At 35.8% G+C, this 22721-nt stretch overlaps 2 protein-coding genes across 6 annotated transcripts; one reads left to right on the top strand and one right to left on the bottom strand.

Annotated features, from left to right (window-relative positions):
* The first annotated feature begins 935 nt into the window (after positions 1–935).
* On the top strand, positions 936–21889 carry LOC108344040 (probable serine/threonine protein kinase IREH1). Of its 5 annotated transcripts, none has more exons than XM_017582500.2 (18): positions 938–1850; positions 4422–4486; positions 4620–4802; positions 4896–6269; positions 9852–10024; positions 17409–17652; positions 18471–18563; positions 18683–18823; positions 18931–19023; positions 19544–19751; positions 20047–20132; positions 20255–20343; positions 20475–20526; positions 20619–20675; positions 20769–20942; positions 21031–21108; positions 21383–21571; positions 21656–21889. In XM_017582500.2, exons 1-17 carry the CDS (start codon positions 1148–1150, stop codon positions 21461–21463), a joined length of 3894 nt encoding a protein of 1297 aa, XP_017437989.1. In that variant the 5' UTR covers positions 938–1147; the 3' UTR covers positions 21464–21571; positions 21656–21889. The 5 variants fall into 5 exon arrangements, with proteins under 5 accessions (XP_052722960.1, XP_052722959.1, XP_017437989.1 ...); XM_052866998.1 differs by having other exon boundaries at positions 20769–20951; XM_017582499.2 differs by having other exon boundaries at positions 20769–20954.
* Positions 13541–14735, bottom strand: LOC128193491 (uncharacterized). The gene is made up of 2 exons (XM_052867005.1): positions 14180–14735; positions 13541–13943 (listed from the first exon to the last, which is right to left on the bottom strand). The coding sequence occupies exons 1-2, from the start codon at positions 14601–14603 to the stop codon at positions 13906–13908; spliced, it is 462 nt and encodes a 153-aa protein (XP_052722965.1). The 5' UTR covers positions 14604–14735; the 3' UTR covers positions 13541–13905.
* Positions 21890–22721: the final 832 nt, after the last annotated feature.

Raw genomic sequence — 22721 nt, 5'->3', positions numbered from 1 at the left:
AAATGATCAAACACTTAAAATAATGATACATTATTAATAAATAATATAGTTTACCAAATCATACAATATGAGTTATAAATATTTACATTTATTCAGTTTTCATGAATTTGTACTTGAATGATAGTTTTCATATAATATAAAATAAGTTTAAGAAAAATTAATATTATATAATTTCTACACAAAATAATTATTTTAAAGATTGAATGATATGTAATATTAGAATATAAAACTTAAATTTAAAGATTTAAGTATTTATGTTGTGGATTCAATTAGATAAACTTTTTTATGTAAATTTAGAAAAAAGATAAAATAAATTTTATTTGGAAAACATTCCCATAGTATTATTGGATATCTCATGAATAATTGATTAAACAAAGCTGTAGTATATATATGAAATACATCTGTCCTTTTAGTTCATCGTCTAATAACTATAACAGAAAAAATACTTTTTCAAAAATTTTAAAACAAAAAACAAGCTATTTTTAAAAATTATAATCCAGGGTTGGTTTGAAAAGTTTCCATGACAAGTCAAAACACATAAATTATATCTCAAAAAAAAGTTAACACCAGAATTTATAAAAAATAATTAATATAAATTAATTTCAGTTTAAAATGAAACTCTCATAATTAATTTCTAAATTCTTACAAAGTTTATTCTTCAAACTACTAGATGAAGGTTTACCAAAAAAGCTAAGAAGGTTTCTCAATTGCACCAAATCCACCACCCCACTTAACAAAAAACATGCCAAAATGGTAACAATATGAATTTTCATTTGCACATTTTGAAGAAGGACATAAAGAAAGTGCATAATTTTGGTCAAAGAGGCAAAAACCAAAATAAAAGAAAAGAGGTTACATAATGAAGTATAAAAGAAATAAAAAAGGACTAAGGAGTGGGTCATATAAAATGTTAAAAAGATTATAAATTTGGGGTTGAAGAAGGTGTTTGAATAATGGGTAGAGTTTTTGTGTAAAAAGTGACAACAATTTTCAGTCCACAATCAACCCCTTTCCTTTGAATTCAACGTCATCACTGTCACACCAAACCAAACCCTCTCTTTTCGCTTTCTCTCTCTAACTTGAGCTTCAAAATCAATGTCTCACTTCTTAGCAGCATGGTGCTAGGGTTCGTTTGGTTAATCCAAACATGGTCTTCAAGGGAAGGTTCTTCTCTTCCAAAAAATCCGATTCCTCTAGCCCCGATGCGTCATCCAACAGTCCTCGATCTTTCTCCTCCAATTCCCCTTCCAGATCCGACAAGAAGAAGGCTAAATCCGCCGCCCATCCAACTTTAGCAGCCGGAGGCGGCGGTGGAAGCGGCGGTGGTGGAGCTCTTGCTGCGTGTCGTCAGACGCAGGTGAAAGACGGGACCAAGAAGAAGGATGTGGTCAAGGGGAAGGAAAGTCAAACTCCGCCGCCGGAAGCTCGCAAGGATTCTCCGGTGAAGAAGTTGACGGCGGCGGAGGGACGGGAGTCGTCGGTGTCGCCGATTCTGGCGTCGTCGCTGGGGCTGAACAGGATCAAGACGAGATCGGGACCGCTGCCGCAGGAGAGCTTCTTCGGGTTCAGGGGCGAGAAGGGAACGACGGCGCTAGGCGGCAGCAATCTCTCCCGTCCCGGTGTCGGCGTGCGCGGCGGCGATGGGAAGAAGAAGGAACCGGCCAGCCAGAACAGGGTCGGGTTTCGTGAGGGTTCCCATGGCGGTGCCAGTGCTACCGGAGGGTGGGGCGATAATGGGAGCAATTCTGATAGCGTGTCGACCTTGGGGAGTATGCCGCCAAGGGAGCAGAGTCCGGTGGTGTTGCCTCGGTCGCGGTTGCAGAACGGAGAATCGTCCTCGGAAGCCGCAGGTAGCTCTGTAACTCCGTGTGTTTGTGGATTTTGTAATGATTCTGATTGTGTGGTTTTGGTTGATTTTTCAATCAGTAAGTAAAGGATTGTTGGTTCATAGTTTGACTAGAATTTTTGTTGAGAAGGGTTATTAAGGATCGGCAAGACATTGCTATTTATTTTCATGCTATAGAAGAATGGCTTGTTCTCCTTTGGATTAAATTGAAAAATGAGAATTGCAAGTAATGAGGATTGGGGAGGGGTCTGGCGAGTGGAGTGGACTAGGGAGAATGTCTATTGGATCTGTATCTCTATGTGTGGGTATCTTGCTTGCTCTTGTTCTTGTACAATGATTCGATTAGGTTTATAACCTTTTGGAGTGGAACCCCTAATTGAAAGGATTTGGTTGTTTCTGTTTCTTTTGAGTTGGTCAAGATTAGTTGCTCCACGTTCTTTCAAATTGGATTTAGCTAGATTTGTATTCTCGTGTTTGAAACACGAGTAAAGAGATGAGGGGTAACATTGTAATTGAATTTTAATTTATATTAGTAATTATATTTTAAAACTAGTACGTAGTTCTTCGCATTGATTATATATATAAAACTTATGTGTTGAGGACTGCATTTATATTTACATCTCAAAAATGATGATTATGCATTGAAATAATCGTCCATACATGGATGACATCTTATTGATTTTTGCATTTGAAGATTTTATCTGCAAGATATAGTTCACATTTCATATTAGAATAATTAAATAATCGTGTATAGTAACCAGTTTTCCTTTAGGAAAGAGAGAATTGCATAGCTCAATTAGTATTTTCAGATATTCTCCTCAATCCTTATGACAATCATTTTTCTATTTGAAGGGGAAAGTATTGCTACTGTTTTACTTAATCATTTAATTAACTAAATGGAATGTTTAGTAATGTAGTTGGGAAAATACACACAACTAGAAATATTAATTTAAAAAAAAACTGTAAACACTACTACAGAAGTCTTTTTCCACTAGATGGGGTGAGCTACAATAGCTGAAACCACTTGGACTCGTGTTTAGAATTACTATTTAAATGTTTTGGATATTAGTTGTAACTTTTGAAAACTGGACCAGGGTTTGACTTGAGCTGACCTGGTTACTGATTCAGTAATTCAATCATTAATCTAGTTGGGAAAACTGGTTAGGCATAAATGTTAAAATGAAAATCACAAAAATCAGCTGCATTTTCAGATTTGATTTAAACCAACTGGGCTTACCGGTTTCTATCTGATTTAAATTGGCTTGTCTTCCTTGATATTACCTAGTTCCCTGAGCATTGACCATGTTAGACTGAAAAGAAGTTAGTATTAGGCATACCACACCTGCGAGAAAGAGGCATGTCAAATGCAGTGAGACTAGAATATGTTCTGAAATAATTTATTCACGTACTTTCTGTATTTTGGTATCTGTTTGCATTACTTATTCTGGATTGTTCATTATTCAAGTAGATATAGTTCACAATTTAACTCCCTTGTAAAATAACCAGCTTCTACTAAACATAAATAAATATCTACATAACAATAATAACTGAAGGGTAAATTAAAGCTTTAACCTGCGCAAATGCACAACTAAAATATCACGACTTGCATTCACAGATCCTAATTAAAGCACTGACATATCCCTATAATTAAATCTTACAATAAACCTTATCATAACATTAAATCAAACTACTGGGGTCTGTGAATCACTGGATCTTTGAACTTCAGATTTCCTATAATTTTTTTAGTGCTGCCATGTCAAATTGGTTGCAGCTTTATACAGAAAACGTTGGTTGTAGTAGCTAATTCACAACTTTTCACCTTTCTGTATCTCTGCCTCGCAAACTCATCTGTCGTTGGTCTCTGTAGTAAACAGAATTATATTATTGGCGAGGAAATGCCTTGTGTATGTAATATGTGTATAAAGTTATAAAATGTGTATAGTTATGAAAATCTAAAAAAGATCTATATATAAAACTGAATTTTAAACATTCAATCAAAGATAACAATGTCCAAATAAAATTAAATAAAATACAATATAACAGCATCATAACTTTCAAACAAAGTCCAACAAATAAACTCAACTTCATACAAGTTCAAATAAAATTACAAAAATAAATATTAAATCACGTTTAACACAATAGAAGTTCTTTAATTAGTGCTTGGTAAATTAAAGATTAGCGGGTATGGGTACCCGTAGATATAGATACTATGATAATACCTGGTACCCGCAAATATCCATTTATGAACTTTATGCTCGGATATCTACATATACGGATTGTTTTGACATCCTTATGTAAGAGGTAGGCTAGCCTGAGCAATTCTGGACAACAACACACAAAAGCTCAAGATCAACTATGTTTACTTCCTTACACAAACTTGGACTGAGACTTGCTTTCAAATTCTAGATGGGGTTGTGATGAGGTGGTTTTGGGTTGATGTCATTATTTGTTTAGTTTTGCACACGGACCATTGATCAACAAATTTGTTTTATATGTATGTGTTTAAAGTATTTAGCCAAACCGTTAGTTATTTTTCTTAAAATTATACTTTTCCTTACTATATCACTTTAAGCAGGCAAGCAGGCATCATCATGGGCTCAGTCTGGAGGCTTAAGAAGTGCAGATGTTTGTACTCCAGAGGTACCACTGGTTTAGAGTGTGTGTTGGTGCTTGGTATCTTTTGTCATCACTAACTTTTTATTTTCTGAATTAGTTGTTATTTTCTGTTTGTTTGTCTATTACAGTACAAAATAACTCAATTATTTCTTTTCAGACGGCATATGATTTTGAAAACCCAAAGGAGTCTGAATCTCCTCGCTTTCAAGCCATATTACGTGTCACTAGTGCACCTAGAAAGAGGTTTCCTTCGGATATCAAAAGTTTTTCCCATGAGTTGAATTCGAAAGGTGTCTGGCCTTTTCCATTTTTGAAGCCTCGGCGGTTGAATAACCTTGAGGTATTTTAGTCTTGATTTCACATTATATTGTGGTGCTAATGATTTGCGTAATTGGAGGGAATTTCATTAAAATTGCTTTACTTTGATATGCAGGAGATTTTGGTCGTTATTAGGGCAAAATTTGATAAAGCGAAGGAAGATGTGAACTCTGATTTAGCCATTTTTGCGGCAGATCTTGTAGGAATTCTTGAAAAAAATGCAGATACTCATCCTGAATGGCAAGAGACAATTGAGGACTTGCTAGTTTTGGCAAGGAGTTGTGCTATGACTTCATCTGGCGAGTTTTGGCTTCAGTGTGAAAGCATAGTTCAGGAGTTGGATGATAGGCGTCAAGAGCATCCTCCTGGGATGCTAAAGCAGCTTCACACTCGAATGCTTTTCATTCTCACAAGGTGTACCCGATTATTGCAATTCCACAAGGAAAGTGGTTTGGCTGAGGATGAGCCTGTTTTCAATCTTCGTCAATCAAGAGTCTTGCATTCTGCTGGAAAATGTATTCCTCCTAGTGTGGGAAGGGATGCTAAAAGTTCAAGTGCTGCAAAAGCCTTAAAGCCTTCATCTAAAAAAGCTTTTAGTCAAGAACAGAGTATGATGGGTTGGAAGAAAGATGTTATGCAACCGGAAAATCTTTCACTTCCTGCTGATGATGATAATACAAAACATTTTGACTCTTCAGGCAGGGATCGAATGGCTTCTTGGAAGAAATTCCCATCTCTGTCTGGAAAAAGCCCTAAAGAAGCTGCTCAGTTGAAGGACCAAAATTATGGGAGGGTTGAATCTTCAAAGGCATCAAATAATAAGAGATTCCCTTCTGATGTGGACCTTTCTACTGCAAAGCCATCTGAGTTTCTTCCTATCAAAGATTCCTTGGATCATGCTTCCAAACACCAACATAAAGTTTCTTGGGGATACTGGGGAGATCAGCAGAATAATAGTGAGGAGAACTCAATAATTTGTCGTATATGTGAAGAGGAAGTTCCTACTTCACATGTTGAAGATCATTCGAGGATTTGTGCAGTTGCTGATAGATGTGATCAGAAGGGACTGAGTGTCAATGATCGTCTTGTCAGAATTGCTGAAACACTAGAAAAGATGATGGAGTCTTGTTCACAAAAGGATACCCAACAAATGGTGGGAAGTCCTGATGTTGCAAAAGTATCAAATTCTAGTATGACTGAAGAATCTGATGTTCCTTCTCCTAAACTTAGTGATTGGTCTCGCAGAGGCTCAGATGACATGCTAGACTGTTTCCCCGAAACTGATAATTCTGCTTTTATGGATGACCTGAAAGGATTACCACTTATATCATGCAAAACTCGTTTTGGTCCAAAGTCTGACCAAGGTATGACAACATCATCTGCAGGGAGCATGACTCCAAGGTCACCATTGATGACACCGCGGACAAGTCAGATTGACTTGCTCTTGGCCGGGAAGGGTGCTTATTCTGAACATGATGATCTGCTGCAGGCATGCCATATTTTAAAATCTTTTTCTATTTCTTTTATTTCTAATTTATTGCCTATACTAGTTGCTCGCATTGTCCATTCAAGTCAGAGCATGTTCTATTAAATGGTCCTCCCCATGTGTTTACATATGATGTTAAGGTGATACTTGATCTAGTATTCATAACTGCCCCTAAGCATTATTTCTTTCTATATTCAGTAGTGTGAAATTGTAGAAAATAGAAGACAATGAGAAAATGTGCTTTATTTATATTGAGAAAAAAAATCAATACAATTAAAAGGAGTTACGGTATTCTCTAATAATAAAGATATGATGCAGGAATAAATGAAACATTCCTAATAATAAATATAACATCTTGATATTCCTGATTCTAAAAGATATTCCTGGTTATAAAGTCTAGATATTCCTGATTCTATAGTTATAAGATTTCTCATCAAGCTGGAGTATATAAGTCATATGTGCTCAGCTTGCTGCAAAAATGATTTTTTATTTGTCCTCTTAGAGGCTTGGTGAATATGTCTACTAACTTTTCACTAGAGTTGCTGAGTCTAGTGGTGGTGCCTTCAAACCCAACTTTTTTCTAATGAAATGACAATCTACTGCAGTGTTTGGTACTCTTATGAAAGACAATATTTTGTCTGGAACTGTTGAGCAAGAAGTTCTTTTAGTTGGACAATACCCTCCTTACCACTATTAGTTATGACAATGTCATCCATATATACAATAAGTTAGATACAGCCTCGTGGAGAATGACGTAAAATGGAGAATAGTCAACATCATTCCGTATGATTCCAAATTGTTAGATGACAGTTTGAAAACACCCAAACCATGATTAGGGTGATTACTTGAGTCCATGCAGGGACCTGTGAGCAGTATATACCATATTAGACTACTCATCTTAAGCATCAAATTTAGGAGGTTTCTCGATGTAGACTTCCTTGTCTTGATCATCATGCAAAAATGCATTCTTGATGTCAATTTGAAATTGAGTCTAGTGGCGAATAGTTGCAATGGAGAAGAAAAAGTGTCAATATAATATTGTCCATAGATTTGTGTGCATCCTTTGGTAACCAAATTATAGGGATCAAATTTACCATTAGGGCCTATTAAGAGTGTAGAATAACTAACACCCAATTATTGATTTGCTAGCTAGAAGAGGAACCAACTTCCAAGTGCCACTACTTTGAGGAGCACACATCAATTATGACTTGTCGCAACTCATTGTGGTATAAAGATTCACCTGGAGACTTTAAAATAGGAACAAAAGATAATGATGACAAACAAGTATAATCATTTTCCAAATAGCAATAGGTTAATCATTTTTAAAGGATATTGGATCAGGTATGAGAGATGGTTTGGGGAAGGATCAAACACCACTATATCATTATCTGTTGAAGATGGCTCCCATACAGGAATGCCAATTGGCTTTGAGTGGCATTGATATACCTGAAGTGGTGCTGGAGAAGCATCCCAAAATATGGGAGAGTCATTTAGTGATGAAGGAAGATTGATTTACATATATACTCTTTAGGAGGAACATGTGTATAATATGGGACAAACTCAAAGAAAGAGACATCACTCTAAAAAAGACAATGACTAGGTTTAGGAGAGAATATCAATACCCTTTTGAGAATGATGATATCCTAGAAAGGCACATTGCCCAATGTGAGGTTATCTACAAAACATGGAACCAAAAACATGTGGAGAAAGGATGTATGGATGAGAATGAGGAAAAAGGACAAAGTTAGTTACCTAATCATTAAGGGCGGATGGTGACATCTAATTAATGTGATAACATGAGGATAAAGAACATGTGGAACATGAATGAAGAAGGGTTTGTGTGGAACATCTGATGTCAATCATTTTTCTCAATATCCCATCTTGTAAGGTAACATTAATTTTAGTGAATGTGAGGATAATGTCATGATATTTAGTGAGTTGGGTGAGAGAAAGTAAATCAAATAGGGAGTAGACACAAAGAACAAAGTCAATGTTATGTATGGGAGGAGATTACTAAGTACTAATATCACATGCTTTTGCTTGTTAACCATTAGCAGCTACATGAACGACACATTTAGTAGGAGGAAGAAAGTGGAACTGCAACCACTGAGATTGTGGTTGAACGGAAGAGGCAAGCACAATGATGGGTGGCATAAGGCAGGCTTCATCGCATGCATCGAGAAGGTTTGCAAAAAGAAAAGAACTCTTCACACTAGAGACCGTGGGTCCACCAAGCAAATAGGGTATTGTAGAGACTCTAGATATACCATATTAGAAAGTGGACTTTAGGTGTAACTTAATTTCATAAAATTGGCTTGAAAGGGAAAACTTGTACCACTTAAATAATGTAATTTGGCTATATGTCTAATCAATATGGGATTTCCAACACATTCTATCACATAAAGGGATGACAATGGTCGGGATGAATAGTGTCTATCGGTTACCAGTTCCGTCTAAAAAAGTTTGTTTTGTTATGCACCAGGTATCCGTGAAAAAATATCCACGGATGTTTTTATACCTGTGGGTATCCTGGGATACCCACAAATATTTTATATTTTACTTTTGAAATTTAAATAAAATTATTAAAAAAAATCTTTAAAACATAAACTTAGATAGAAATATTAGTTCTTAAGCTCAATTCAAATCAAATTAATGAATAAAATATTAATGCAAATAAATTTGGTCTTCCTAAAAAAATTAAATGAGTTGCGCCAAAATATAAATGTTAGAAGATTGATATTTTATAAAATAAATTTTCATAGGTCTAAATAAGAAAAATAGAAATATATAAAGTCAAATTTTAAACAATTCTTTCATGATTAATATTTCTTTCACCAATACTTTTATTTTGATCACTTGAATTTAAAAAAAAATTCAAATAAAATTCACTAATAATTATTAGCAGGTAGTGAGTATTTGCGGGTTGAATACTATGATATTTGTATTCGTCCCATTAGTAAACGGGTAATTTAATACTTGTACCCATTACCCATCAATATCCATTAAGGTACTCATTTGTATGTGTTACAGATTATACTCGGGGATAACCTTGGGTATGAATATAATATCCCTCATCACATTTTTGACTATGCACTTAGAAGTAGATATTTATGGGTGGTCCAGTAGGAGTCAATTAAACCTCATTAGGATAAACTGGGGGTACCATGTTAAACTATAGAGAATAGAGAAACAGTGAACTGAAATCACTTGTTTATGAGACACCATGGGTGGGTGCTTTATTTATATTGAGAAAATGGAATCACTACAATAAACAGAGGTGATATGGTATCCTCTAATAATAATAATACGATATAAGAATAATACATATATGATCTAAGTATTACTATGTGCCTTATTTCAATAATTATAACCAATAGAAAATGTTTTATTAATAAATTAGTATTTTGATGTTTAATTGTTTGTGCTTAAATATCCAACTGTTTATGCCTGTATATGTACTGAATTTTAATAAATGAGGCTTGTATTACATTTGCTTAATATAAAATAACTTCCTACTTCCATGTATTCTTAGAAAAATCTCATCTTTGACATTCTTCCGTTGCAAAATTCCCTCTTTTATTGTAGATGAATGAACTTGCTGATATAGCTCGATGTGTGGCAAATGCACCTCTGGACGATGATCGCACAACTTCATATTTATTATCTTGTCTTGATGACTTGCGGGTTGTTGTAGAACGAAGGAAATTTGATGCACTTACTGTGGAGACCTTCGGAACACGTATTGAGAAGCTGATACGGTTAGTATTTTTTCTGTTTTACATTATGTAAGACATCTCTGTAATATGGAAAGTACTCCTAGCAAACATTGAACTACATGATAAGCTTTGGGGGAGGTTCTTGTTAGACACTGTTCATAGGGAATAGGCATAATTTTATAACCGAACACAGAATACCATATGGCATAACAGTATTGCTGCAACTATGTCTGTGTCCAAACTATCTTGGGATTTGACTCTATAGTGAGTAAATATATGTAGTGAGAGAGAAAGTATTGGTGTATTGTTCAATTTTCTCATAAACTTAACCTACTTTACCTTAATATGCGTTCTTTTTTTCTCACTTTACTCATCTCACCGAAGATGAGTAACACCCGAATATCTGTACGAATGATATTTTCTTGCTAGTAATTTTTTTTCTTCTGAAGTTTATAATACACACATACACATATATGTACATACAAATGCGCACACAGTGCACACACACACACAAACATATATGTGTGTGTATATATATATATATATATATATATATATATAATGTATACATACATACATAGACACATTCATTTTTTTTTTACCCTGAACTTGTGACTATCCCATTGTTTAGTACTAGTAGCAAGTTGAAATCGAAGATAGATTATGGTGAGCTGCATAGTGCAAATTGTGGACACATGGTGTGCGCTTGTTAGAAAACTAAAAATTTCTCTATATCTAAAATAAAAATATATCAAAATTATATAAAAATAATTAACATAATTCAAACATGTTCTAGTGTGTCAACTAGACAACAATTGCAATAGCAAAGCTTTACACTACTAGGTGAGGTCGGCTGTTAGCTGCATGGATCAGATAAAGCCATTCAGACACTTGAAGATTTAGAGAGAAAGAGATTAAAACAAAACCTCTATTATTTCTTCTTATTTCCTAATACATCACTAATGATACTTATACAAACATAATCAACAGTGAAAGTAGGAACAGAGAAAACAAAGGAAAAACATAGAAGACTCCTAAGGAGTCTATATCTAAAACATATTACATTTCAACACTCCCCCTCAAGCTGGAGCATATAAATCATATGCACCAAGCTTGGAACATATGAATTGAATTCTAGGCCCCCTTAGAGATTTGGTCAGAATGTCTCCAAGTTGTTCATTAGAATTGACAAATTCAGTAACTAGTTCCTTGGATAATAACTTCTCCCTAATAAAATGACAGTCAATTTCTATGTGTTTCGTTCTCTCATGAAACACAGGATTGGAAGAAATGTGAAGAGCTGCTTGATTGTCACAGTACAGTTTCATTTGCTCATTTTCACAAAATTTCAATTCTTGAAGAAGTTGTCTAATCCACACAAGTTCGCATGTAGTTAGAGCCATAGATCGGTATTCAGCTTCAGCACTAGATCGGGCAACAACATTTTGTTTCTTACTTTTCCAAGATACAAGGTTCCCACCGAGTAAAACACAATATCCTGTAGTCGATCTTCGATCAATTGGACTACCAGCCCAATCTGCATCACAATATCCTTCGATTCGAGTGTTTCCCTTGTTCTCATACAATAGTCCCTGTCCTGGGCTTCCTTTTATGTATCTGAGAATGCGAAGCACTGCATTTCAATGATCAACATGTGGATTTTGCATAAATTGACTCACAATTCCAACTGAATAAGAAAGGTCGGGTCTTGTTATGGTGAGATAGATGAGTTTTCCAACTAGCCTTCTATATCTCTCTGGGTCTAGAAGAGTTCACCCTGATCTCTCATTAACTTTTGATTTGGATCCATAGGACTATCAATGGGCTTGCAATTTGTTAGACCTGTTTCTTCTAAAATGTCAAGAGCATATTTCCTTTGTGAAATGATGACACCATCTTTTGACTGTGCCACTTCAATACCAAGAAAATATTTTAGACGACCCAGATCTTTAGTTTGAAAGTGGTTGAACAGATGATTCTTTAACTGAGTAATTCTGGATATGTCATTTCCTGTAATAACAATATCATCAACATACACCATGAGATAAACACATTTGTCAGGAGAAGAGTGACCATAAAACACTGAATGATCTGCCTCACATCGTTTCAATCCAAACCTTTGCACTACCTGACTAAATTTACCAAACCAAGCTCGAGGTGATTGCTTCAAGCCATAGAGAGAACGACGTAACTTACAAACCAAGCCAGACTCCCCCTGAGCAATAAATCCAGGAGGTTGCTCCATGTATATTTCCTCTTCCAGATCACCATGAAGAAAGGCATTTTTAATGTCTAACTGATAAAGAGGCCATTGACGAATAGCAGCCATAGCAAGCAAAATACGAACTGTACTGGTTTTAGCCACAGGAGAGAAAGTATCACTATAGTCAAGGCCATAAACTTGAGTATAGCCCTTAGCTACTAGCCGAGCTTTAAGACGATCAATTTTACCAGTAGGACCAACTTTAATAGTATATATCCATCTACAACCAACAGCCTTCTTATCAGGAGGAAGAGGGACAAGATCCCAAGTGTTATTGTGTTCAAGTGCCATCATTTCATCAACCATGGCTTGTCGCCAACCAGAATGACCAAGTGCCTCATGAACATTATTAGGAACTTTAGTGGAAGATAATGAGGAAACAAAAGAGAAATATGAAGGAGACAATTGATGATAACTCACGAAATTATAAATAGGATATGGATTACGAGTAGACCGAATACCTTTCCGAAGGGCAATGGGCCAGTTATCATCTGAATCAGTAGAAGGTGAAGAGGATGAAGGATCCATGGTATGATGATCTGATGGAGGAGGAACTGAGTCTCGAGGATCTTCAGTGTTTGGAGTTGAAGATTGTGTCCGACGCTGATATGTGATAAGAGGTGGAGGAACAATGTCATTTGGATTTTGAGTTTGAGGTACAGAATCAGGAATAACTAAAGGATCACATGTTGGCAAAGGAAACATTTGTTGAACATAAGAACGATCCTCCATGGAGGAAGGAAAAAATGGTTTATCCTCAAAGAATGTGACATCTGCTGACATATAATATCTCCCGGTGGAGGGAGAATAACATTTATACCCTTTCTGAAGACGAGAGTATCCTAAGAAAACACACTTGATAGCTTTTGCTGAGAGTTTATCAAGACCTGGAGAAACATTATGAACAAAACACGTACACCCAAATACTCGTGGGGAAACATGATACAAAGTGTCATTGGGAAAAATGACAGAGTGAGGAATTTTATTGTTAAGAGAGGAAGAAGGCATCCTATTGATAAGAAAACAGGCAGTAAGGACTGCATCGCCCCAATGATGTACAGGAACATTAGTATTCAACATCAAGGAACGTGCAGTTTCAATGAGATGTCTATTCTTTCTCTCTGCAATGCCATTTTGTTGTGGAGTATGAGGACAGGTTGACTGGTGTAAAATTCCTTGGGAAGATAAGAGAGAAGAAAATGCTGCAGAGAAATATTCCTTAGCATTATCACTTCGAAGAATTTTAATTGTCTTCCCAAATTGGTTCTTAATTTCATTAAGAAAAGACTTAAAAATAGACAAAAGTTCAGATCTCTCTTTCATTAAATAAACCCAAGTACACCGAGAGAATTCATCAATGAAAGTTACAAAATAATTAAAACCAAATGACGTAACACGACTAGGTCCCCAAATGTCTGAGTGAATAATTGAAAAAGGAGAATTACAATGTGTCTCAGATCTTTTAGGATAGGAAGATCTAACATGTTTTCCTAATTGACAAGACTCACAATCTAAGACTTGAATATTTCTGAGACTTGGAACCATCATCTTCAACTTGAGCAAACTTGGATGGCCTAAACGATCATGCAAAAGTTTTGGGGATGAAGAAGTAAAGCAGGAAACTGAAGAACAAGATTTTAAGAAATAAAGTCCTTGAGACTCATGTCCTTCTCCAATCAGACGACCTGTCCCATGTTCCTGTATAACAAAGGAATTAGCAGTAAAGGTTATGGAACAATTTAAGGAACGAGTCAACTGACTTAAGGAGATTAAATTGTATGGACAATGGGGAACATATAAAACTGAATTTAAATTTAGTGAAGGAGATAAGGAAACTTTGCCAATTCCTTGAGATGTCACTTTCGATCCATCGGCAACAGTAATAAGATGGTGAATTTTTGGAGAAGACATAGAAGAAAATGAAGAAATGTTACCAGAGATATGGTCAGAGGCACCGGAGTCAAGAATCCATGGATTATGACCTTCCACAGATTTAGATAGGTTGGTTGTAGGCACACTGGTCATGGCAGAAGATTGACCAGGATTAAATGATTTTCCAGACTTGTATCTGAGAAATTCTTCATATTCTTCATTTGAAATTCTGGATTCTAGATCACCAGCTTTAGAAACATGAGCAACTTTGTCTGGATATCCATGTAAAATATAACATTTGTCCCGAGTATGACCTATTTTGTTACAATATGTGCATTGAGGACGTATACTACGACCACCACGTCCTCGGTTGCTTCTGCCTCCTCCTCTCCCTTGTGGCACTCCTCTTCCTTGGGGTATTGTCATGGTTGATGTTTCAATAACCTCAATTGGATTCTCATTTTTCACTTGTTGGAAGTCCCACATCGACTAGAGATAAGGCCAAATTATAATATATAAGTGAGGTGCAAACCTCACCTTACAAGCCGGTTTTGTGGGGTTGAGTTAGGCATAAATTCACTTTCTAATATGGTATCAGAGCCATGGTTAGAGCCTATCCTAGCGAGTTCTAAGTGGGCATTCTATTCTTCTCTTCCACCCGCAATCGGGCCGCTATCGGACCACCCAATTTCTACTATCACGCACGAGATGTCTATACCTCGGCGTGAAGGGGGTGTGTTGGAAGTCCCACATCGACTAGAGATAAGGCCAAATTATAATATATAAGTGAGGTGCAAACCTCACCTTACAAGCCGGTTTTGTGGGGTTGAGTTAGGCATAAATTCACTTTCTAATATCACTGATGTAGGTACTCGAAGAAGTCGAGTAACTAAGCCATCCATTGATGGGATTTGATCACCAGCTAAAATCTGATCACGTACATGATCATAATCTGAGTGTAAACTTCTTGGAATTAGGACCATGTAAAACTTGTCAAGCTTTTTATTGATCCCTTCTAATGAATCAGCTATAAAGAAGTTCTTTAACTCTTCTACAGCAGCCCTAGCCTTTGCTATACGAGAAACCATGTCATGATTGACTTGCTTTAGAGATGCTGCTCTTTGAGTTGCATCAAACAGACGTTGTACATCATTAGCAAATATGTCTTGTGCCCTTTTCCAAAAGGATGAACAAGTCTTATAGGGTCTTAATATATCTAGAACTTCTTGCTCAACTGACTGCCACAAAATTGCACATAACTGAAAATCCAATTTTTGCCATTGGGATTTTTCGTCGTCTTGAATCATAGAAATGTCTTGTTCAAGATGATCATGGTGTCCTTGACCAAGAAACCACAATTCCACAGCAGAAGACCATGATAAATAATTTCTCCAATTGAGCTTTGCAGATGTGATGATTGGAGTAGCAGATAGAGAGGAATTAATTCCAATAGGAGATGCCATGACAGATCTGTAAGAACAATCTGGAGTCCAGAATCAGAAATGGGATCTGGAAACAGTAAAAGATAAGAGCCAACTTGAGGGGGAAACCCTAGGTATCAATTACAGCCCCTGAAACAGTAAAATAAGAGCCAAAAGAAGCTCTGGAAAGTCAGACGAACAGGACGACAGTGGTCCGATGATCGTCCGGCAAGGATAAGGCGGCGCGTGAACAGTACGCGCTTGACGTCTGACGGAGGAAGGAGGCGCGTGGCGGCGCGTGCAGCGGAAACAGGGAAAGCGACCACCAGGGATGGGTCGCGCTCGAGCAGGCGCACAAAACCCCTAACTTCGCCTGAGAAAATGAGTTAGCGGCGGCGGCGGCGGCGGAAGCGGCGGCAGCGGCGGCAGCGGCGGCGGCGATCGGTAGTCAGACAGAGAGCCCCGGTGGTTGGCTCTGATGCCAACTTGAAGATTTAGAGAGAAAGAGATTAAAACAAAACCTCTATTATTTCTTCTTATTTCCTAATACATCACTAATGATACTTATACAAACATAATCAACAGTGAAAGTAGGAACAGAGAAAACAAAGGAAAAACATAGAAGACTCCTAAGGAGTCTATATCTAAAACATATTACATTTCAACACAGACCAATGTTTTAGCGATGTTATTTATCATGAGATCTCTCTTGAAAACTTCGTTGATTTACTTGGTCTCCCATTAAAACTCATGCAATTTACTTTTATACTGTTCTAGTTCATCAAAGTTCATGAAATCTAATGTAACAGCTGTTCAAAGGAAAGATAGCAGACAAACTTCAAAACATAGAATAATCGATAGCACAATTTTAAGGAACACTCAGTGTATATGGTTCTGTTGTGTTGATGTCTAGACTTTGTTACCAACGTGAATGAAAAGGAGTGTGTGCTGATTCTGTTGGGTAACTGCTGCCATGTATTAAATAAACAAGTGATTAGAAGATGAAACAAACTAAGGTTCTGTTTTTGGTGAAGAAAAACACAGTAGAATAGAGAGTGAGAGGAAGGAGGACGATGTTATGTGAGGGAGGTACCTGACTAATAAAGTGTGAGAAGGTAGGACTAGATTGCAAACAAAATAATTAAAAAGGAAACAAAACAGTGCAAGGAATACAAGTTGCCTCTCCTGAATAAAAAAGAAGTCCTTAGCTAAAATGGAGGGTGGCATAAAAAACATTGCCGCCATTGCAAGATTACAGTGCGTCCTGTTTTGGTCCGCACTGCCATTGGTCTGGCCAAAATGTGTCAGGGTGGGCTGGCCCGCCATAGGAGAGTGGACTGAAAATCCTAATCTGTCCTGTCAAAGGACGGGTGACAGGGCTGGCTCACCAACTTTTTTTTTAATTTTTTAGGATCTTTTTTAATTTTGTTTTTTTAAATATATTTATATATTAAAAGCACATTGTAAGTATTTTTTAAATTTCAATTGATTAATTAATGTCTCTAATCAGAATAATCAAAATAATTATCTTTATATGTTAAATTACTCCATTATAATTAATAATTGGAACATTATTTATAAGTGTTAATAATTTATATTAAAATATTATTTTATATTTACCTCCTTCAAGTAATATAATACAAAAATATTATTTTTTAAGTTGTTCTTTATTGTAATTTTTATTTAAAGAAGCGGGCTGCTGACCAGCCCTCTCTGCCCTGCCATTGGTCTGCCAAATTAGCAGGCCCATTTTACCACCTATACCTTCAATCCACGTTTCAGTACAATTAATTTAATATCATGGACCTTTCTAGTTGTGCTTTGAAATTTTTTGTGATTATTCTTGATAAATAATAATTTGGTTTGGTAGAGAGAAGTATCTGCAGCTCACTGAGATGGTGGATGTTGAAAAGATAGATACAGAGAGCACAGTTGATGATGATGTTCTTTTGGAAGATGACGTGGTTCGTAGTTTGAGAACAAGCCCAATCCATTCATCAAGGGATCGTACCTCTATTGATGACTTTGAAATTATAAAACCTATCAGTCGTGGGGCATTTGGGAGGGTTTTCTTGGCTAAAAAGAGAACAACCGGTGATCTTTTTGCAATAAAGGTATATATTCTTCGTGCTTCTGATTCATCTGTTGTATCAGCACTTAATCTGAACATCCATGTACTTGCGTTTGTTTCATGCCTGATTGTGCATTGTACTTCTTTTTTTGCTTGTATAGAAGAGTTTTTTTTAATGAAATTGGGAAATAAGTTTTTATAATCGGTATGGAGTTTTATTGAAGCATACGACTGTGTGTTTTTGAAATGCTTATTATAGGGCAAAGGCCCACCTTTTGACGACTCCTTTTGATAGCTTACTGAAAAATAGAGATTAGTTTCTGACATGCTCTTCAAGCTCTCATGTAAACTGTGTTTGATCTCTATATTTCACGAATTGTTTTAGATCTCATAACTTGATGCAGGGAATGCTAGATATGTTATTTAAAGTCCGATCATATATTTATTTATTAATTTTTTCATTTTTTACTAGAAATATTTTTTTCATGGAATTATTTTCGAAACTGTTTCCTTGTGTTCGTTCTTACTTCATACTTTTTGTATCTTTCAACGGTTCCATGCATCCAAGGTAATTTAATGCAACAAAATTTTAGTTGTTGCAATTTGCCAATTTCTTTAATCAACTCTGTTGTAAATTTCTTTCTTTCTATCTAACTTTTACATTAAAAATAAAACTTTAGGTTTACCTATTGGGTTTGGTTTGGTTTGGCCGCTCCACTATCATGTATTTTGTTTTATTATTTCTTTATATAGAGTTCTTCGTATAGTGATGCTTTTGCAGACCTTTAAGGTTAAAATAAACTTGTTTCTATCTTGGTTTATGCTTTTACTATGTAACCCTGTTGACCTATTTTCTAATAGGTTCTCAAGAAGGCAGATATGATCCGTAAAAATGCTGTGGAAAGTATATTAGCAGAACGTGATATCTTAATTACAGTACGCAATCCTTTTGTGGTGAGCAGGTCTAACTGTTTTAATGTTCCATGCTGCTTTGAGAAATTTTATCTTATTCTAATGTTACCTTTACTTTAAGAAATTTTATCTTATTCTAATGTTACCTTTACGTTAATCAGGTTCGATTCTTCTATTCTTTTACATGTCGTGAAAACTTATATCTTGTTATGGAGTATCTGAATGGAGGTGACCTGTATTCATTATTAAGAAATTTAGGTTGCCTAGACGAGGAAGTTGCTCGAGTATATATTGCTGAAGTGGTATAATTCTTGGTTCTGTCTCCTCAGTTGCTCTTTCTATCTCTCTAGTTATCTGAATTTTTTTTCATTACATTGTCTAGAACATGAGTTTTTTTTTTCAATGTTAGGTGCTTGCGTTAGAGTATTTGCATTCCCTGCATGTGGTTCATCGAGATCTGAAGCCTGACAATTTATTGATAGCACATGATGGTCACATCAAGGTAACTACTAAGTATGTTCTAATTTCTGCTTTTAAACCTCCAAACCATGGTTATGTGAAAAGGCTATTTCTTTTACTTTTTTCCTTAACCTTGGTTTGGAAATTTGGAATGGAAATCCAATCTCGCTAACCTCTTTCCTCTCTTACTCTTAGGAGTAATATCAATAATCTCGTACTTTATAATGATAGTTAAGTATGATTTTTATGGAGTTTGATTGTGTTTGCCATTTTGGGGTGGCATTGTGTTTTTAGAAATTTTGGTGCTCATATCTATAATGAATCATTGAGAGTTTTGCATCTTTTCTACTATTAGTTTCTTTTATCAGCACCATCAATCCCATGCTTTAAGTTGTGATTCCACGTATTTGGTTCAATAATTTTGGAGAATTTCAATTTCTTAATTGTTGATTGGATCCTTTTGAGTTTCAATTTTTCAACATTCATGTAATCCTGTGGCTCTCTTAAATACATTTTATAAACTGTTAAACAGCTTGATTTTTTTGTTCTGGCTACTTTTGCAGTTAACAGACTTTGGGCTTTCTAAAGTTGGTCTCATCAACAGCACAGATGATCTGTCTGGCCCAGCAGTGAATGGGACATCCCTACTTGAAGAGGATGAGGCTGCTGATGTATTTACATCTGAGGATCAATGGGAAAGGAGGAAAAAACGCTCTGCAGTGGGCACGCCTGATTACTTAGCCCCAGAGATACTTTTGGGAACTGGACATGGTTTGTATTGTCCCAATTTTATGTTTAAGGTGGTTTCATTTCTGTTTTCCCCTATCTCTTAAGATATAAATTTGACTTTTGTCATTATTTGGGCAGTTTAGAGAAAACATGATTTCCCTTATGTGTAGAATTAAATATCACAAATTGATTGCTATTCTTTATAGTGAAATTAGGTAGTTGAATGATACATGTTATGATCATTGTAGCTAGCTGATTTAATGATTCTATTCTACTTTATATACGATGAATACTCATAGCATTTACTTTTGGAACATAACTTGTGCAAATTTTACAGCGTATACTGCCGATTGGTGGTCTGTTGGGGTCATTTTATTTGAGTTGCTTGTTGGTATTCCACCCTTCAATGCCGAGCATCCTCAGGTTTATATCTTGCTTTTTTGTATGATAAATATTTTAGATGGTTTTTAAGTTTCTTTCCATGTCATTTTCCCCTTTATATGATTTGAGTTCTCTCTGACATGATGTTATTTTTGTGTTTGTAGACTATATTTGATAATATTCTTAATCGTAAAATACCTTGGCCTTCAGTTCCTGCAGAGATGAGTCCTGAATCACAGGATCTCATTGATCGGTATATTATGTTGTTTTTTTAGTACTTTTTGTGATAACATGCTTTCTTATTGAGTATTATTCTTGTTTAAGCACTCATATCTAAGATAGCTGAATTTTTTTCATTTATTCCCTGACATTATGAATTTTCAGACTATTGACAGAAGATCCTAATCAGAGACTGGGATCTAAAGGCGCATCAGAGGTGATGTAATTTCTCATGAAATATAGAACTTTGTTATCCATTTTTATAATTTATTTTCTCTGCTCAAATGTTAACTAATTTTAATGATCCAGGTAAAGCAACATGTTTTCTTCAAGGATATAAACTGGGACACACTTGCCAGGCAGAAAGTATGTTATAGTTTGCCCAAGCGACAGTTCTTAACTGTTAATTTTACTGCCCCTCTCTTGATGTCCAATGTAACGCTTCTGTTGGTTTTGTAGGCTGCATTTGTTCCTGCTTCTGAGAGCGCTCTGGATACCAGTTACTTCACTAGTCGCTACTCATGGAATACTTCTGATGGCCTTGTATATCCAGCCAGTGATGTTGAGGATTCTAGTGATGCTGATAGCTTAAGTGGCAGCAGTAGTTGCTTGAGCAATCGCCAGGATGAAGTGGTATTGCAAGTTGTAGGCATTGCTAAACATGAAATACTTCACTGAAATCAATTTAAAGTATAATGGGCTGACTTCCTCTTGGTAACAGGGAGATGAATGTGGGGGTCTTGCTGAGTTTGATTCTGGCACATCTGTCAATTACTCTTTCAGTAATTTCTCCTTCAAGGTAATTCCCTCAAATTATATTCATTTCTTTGTAATCTGTGAGTAAACAATTAGAATTAACTTGAATGGATTATGCCTGATATTTCCTTTGTTTTCTAGTCACCTACAGTGGGATTTAATGTGTTAAAATGGCTTCTCTGAGCTTACTATACTATTCTTAAGTAGCCTAATAATATGTTTAATCTTGCATATGTAGCTTTTGTTCTGTTAATATTTCGTTTGATAGTTTTCTTCCTGGTCTTATGCTTTACTTTCCCATTCCTTGGTGTTTTCAGAACCTCTCCCAGCTTGCATCTATCAACTACGATCTCACTAAAGGATGGAAAGATGATCCTCCGACGAATTCTAGTGCATAGCTGTATGTATTAATTATCCTCTGTCAAAGTCCAGAATTTGGTTTTCGACCTATGATCCAAGCAATTTTGGGGGCACAAGCACCTTTATCGTTTGTATACATTGTACATGTACGATTCTGTCGCATAACTTGCCCATTCGTTGTGGATTGATTTTTTTCTTGCTCACTCAGTTTTTATTGCTGGATTTTGCAGATTTAGAGGTTCAAAGTGGTTCAGGATGTACTCTTTGCTTGTTAGGTTACAGGGCAACGGTGGGGTGTTTCAGTTTTACCGTTTATTGTGTATGAATTGAGAACTGTAAATTTAAAAATGCATATCACAGTTGCCCAAATTGTTCCGCGATGTACTGCTTATTATACTGGCAATGAGAACACATCCTTTTTGTTTAGACAAACCACTGTTATATTATATACTTAATTCAGATGCTGCTGTGAAGTCTTCTTAACCCCTCCCTTGAGTTATGCTGGTTTTATTAACCTATCCGCGGAAACATTGCTTTCAACCCCACTCATTTATTACAGGCGAACGTAGTCATTTGATTTGCACGAATTATTAGTGCTCCAAATGTCTTTGTCATTTGATGCAGTTTCACTATCATCATGTTGTGAAAGAATTGGAGCATTTGCAAATTCATGTGTGGATTTACTTGCCATGAATGGGGTTTGCGACTGAAGATAACCCAAGAATTGAGCACTATGATTCTTTATGATGCTATGACTGTGTTTTAACCAAATTCAATTTATTCTTCTCCTTCTGTTGTTTTCTTTCTGTAGCATAAAAGAAAAAGAAACACCAAAACTCAAGTTCTTATTTCCGATAGTAAGAAACTTCATATTTTGCTTTTCTCCTCGTCCCTTTTCTATTCTTTTTTTAAAGGAAGTCGTTTTTCTTCTCTTATACGCGTTTTATGAAACCAAGTGTTAAACGTAATTCATAACGCACCTGGCCACGTTGTTAAACCTAATTCTTTTTATTACCAGTACTATATATTCTATAAATTCAATTGAAATTCTATTAAGTAACTTGTAATCTGTCTATTTTATTATGTTCTAATATTTAAAATTATTCGTACTTTTAAAAAAAATACTTATTAGTTTACTAAATGCGCAGTTCAATATTTCTACGTGTAAGTCTCAATATTAGATGTATTTATCCACGAGTCAAATTAAACACTTAAATACACATAAGTGTTAAGCCAATTTGTTTTTATATGAAACGATTTATTTCATGAAGAATGAAAGTAAGTAGTATTCTTGAA

This window comes from Vigna angularis, chromosome 8 (genome assembly GCF_016808095.1).
Source record: "Vigna angularis cultivar LongXiaoDou No.4 chromosome 8, ASM1680809v1, whole genome shotgun sequence".
Taxonomy (NCBI): Eukaryota; Viridiplantae; Streptophyta; class Magnoliopsida; order Fabales; family Fabaceae; genus Vigna; species Vigna angularis.
This window is presented reverse-complemented; position numbering and strand designations above follow the sequence as displayed.

What these genes read in the sequence shown, in the direction of transcription:
- LOC108344040 (XM_017582499.2), top strand. Translation starts at nt 1,148, where the DNA reads ATGGTCTTCAAGGGAAGGTTCTTCTCTTCCAAAAAATCCGATTCCTCT. An exon ending in ACACACTTGCCAGGCAGAAA is followed by an intron (nt 20,676 to 20,768) that starts GTATGTTATAGT and finishes TTGGTTTTGTAG; the next exon opens with GCTGCATTTGTTCCTGCTTC. An exon ending in TCAGTAATTTCTCCTTCAAG is followed by an intron (nt 21,109 to 21,382) that starts GTAATTCCCTCA and finishes TGGTGTTTTCAG; the next exon opens with AACCTCTCCCAGCTTGCATC.
- LOC128193491 (XM_052867005.1), bottom strand. Translation starts at nt 14,603, where the DNA reads ATGTGGGACTTCCAACAAGTGAAAAATGAGAATCCAATTGAGGTTATT. An exon ending in TGCCTCTGACCATATCTCTG is followed by an intron (nt 13,944 to 14,179) that starts GTAACATTTCTT and finishes TTTGTTATACAG; the next exon opens with GAACATGGGACAGGTCGTCT.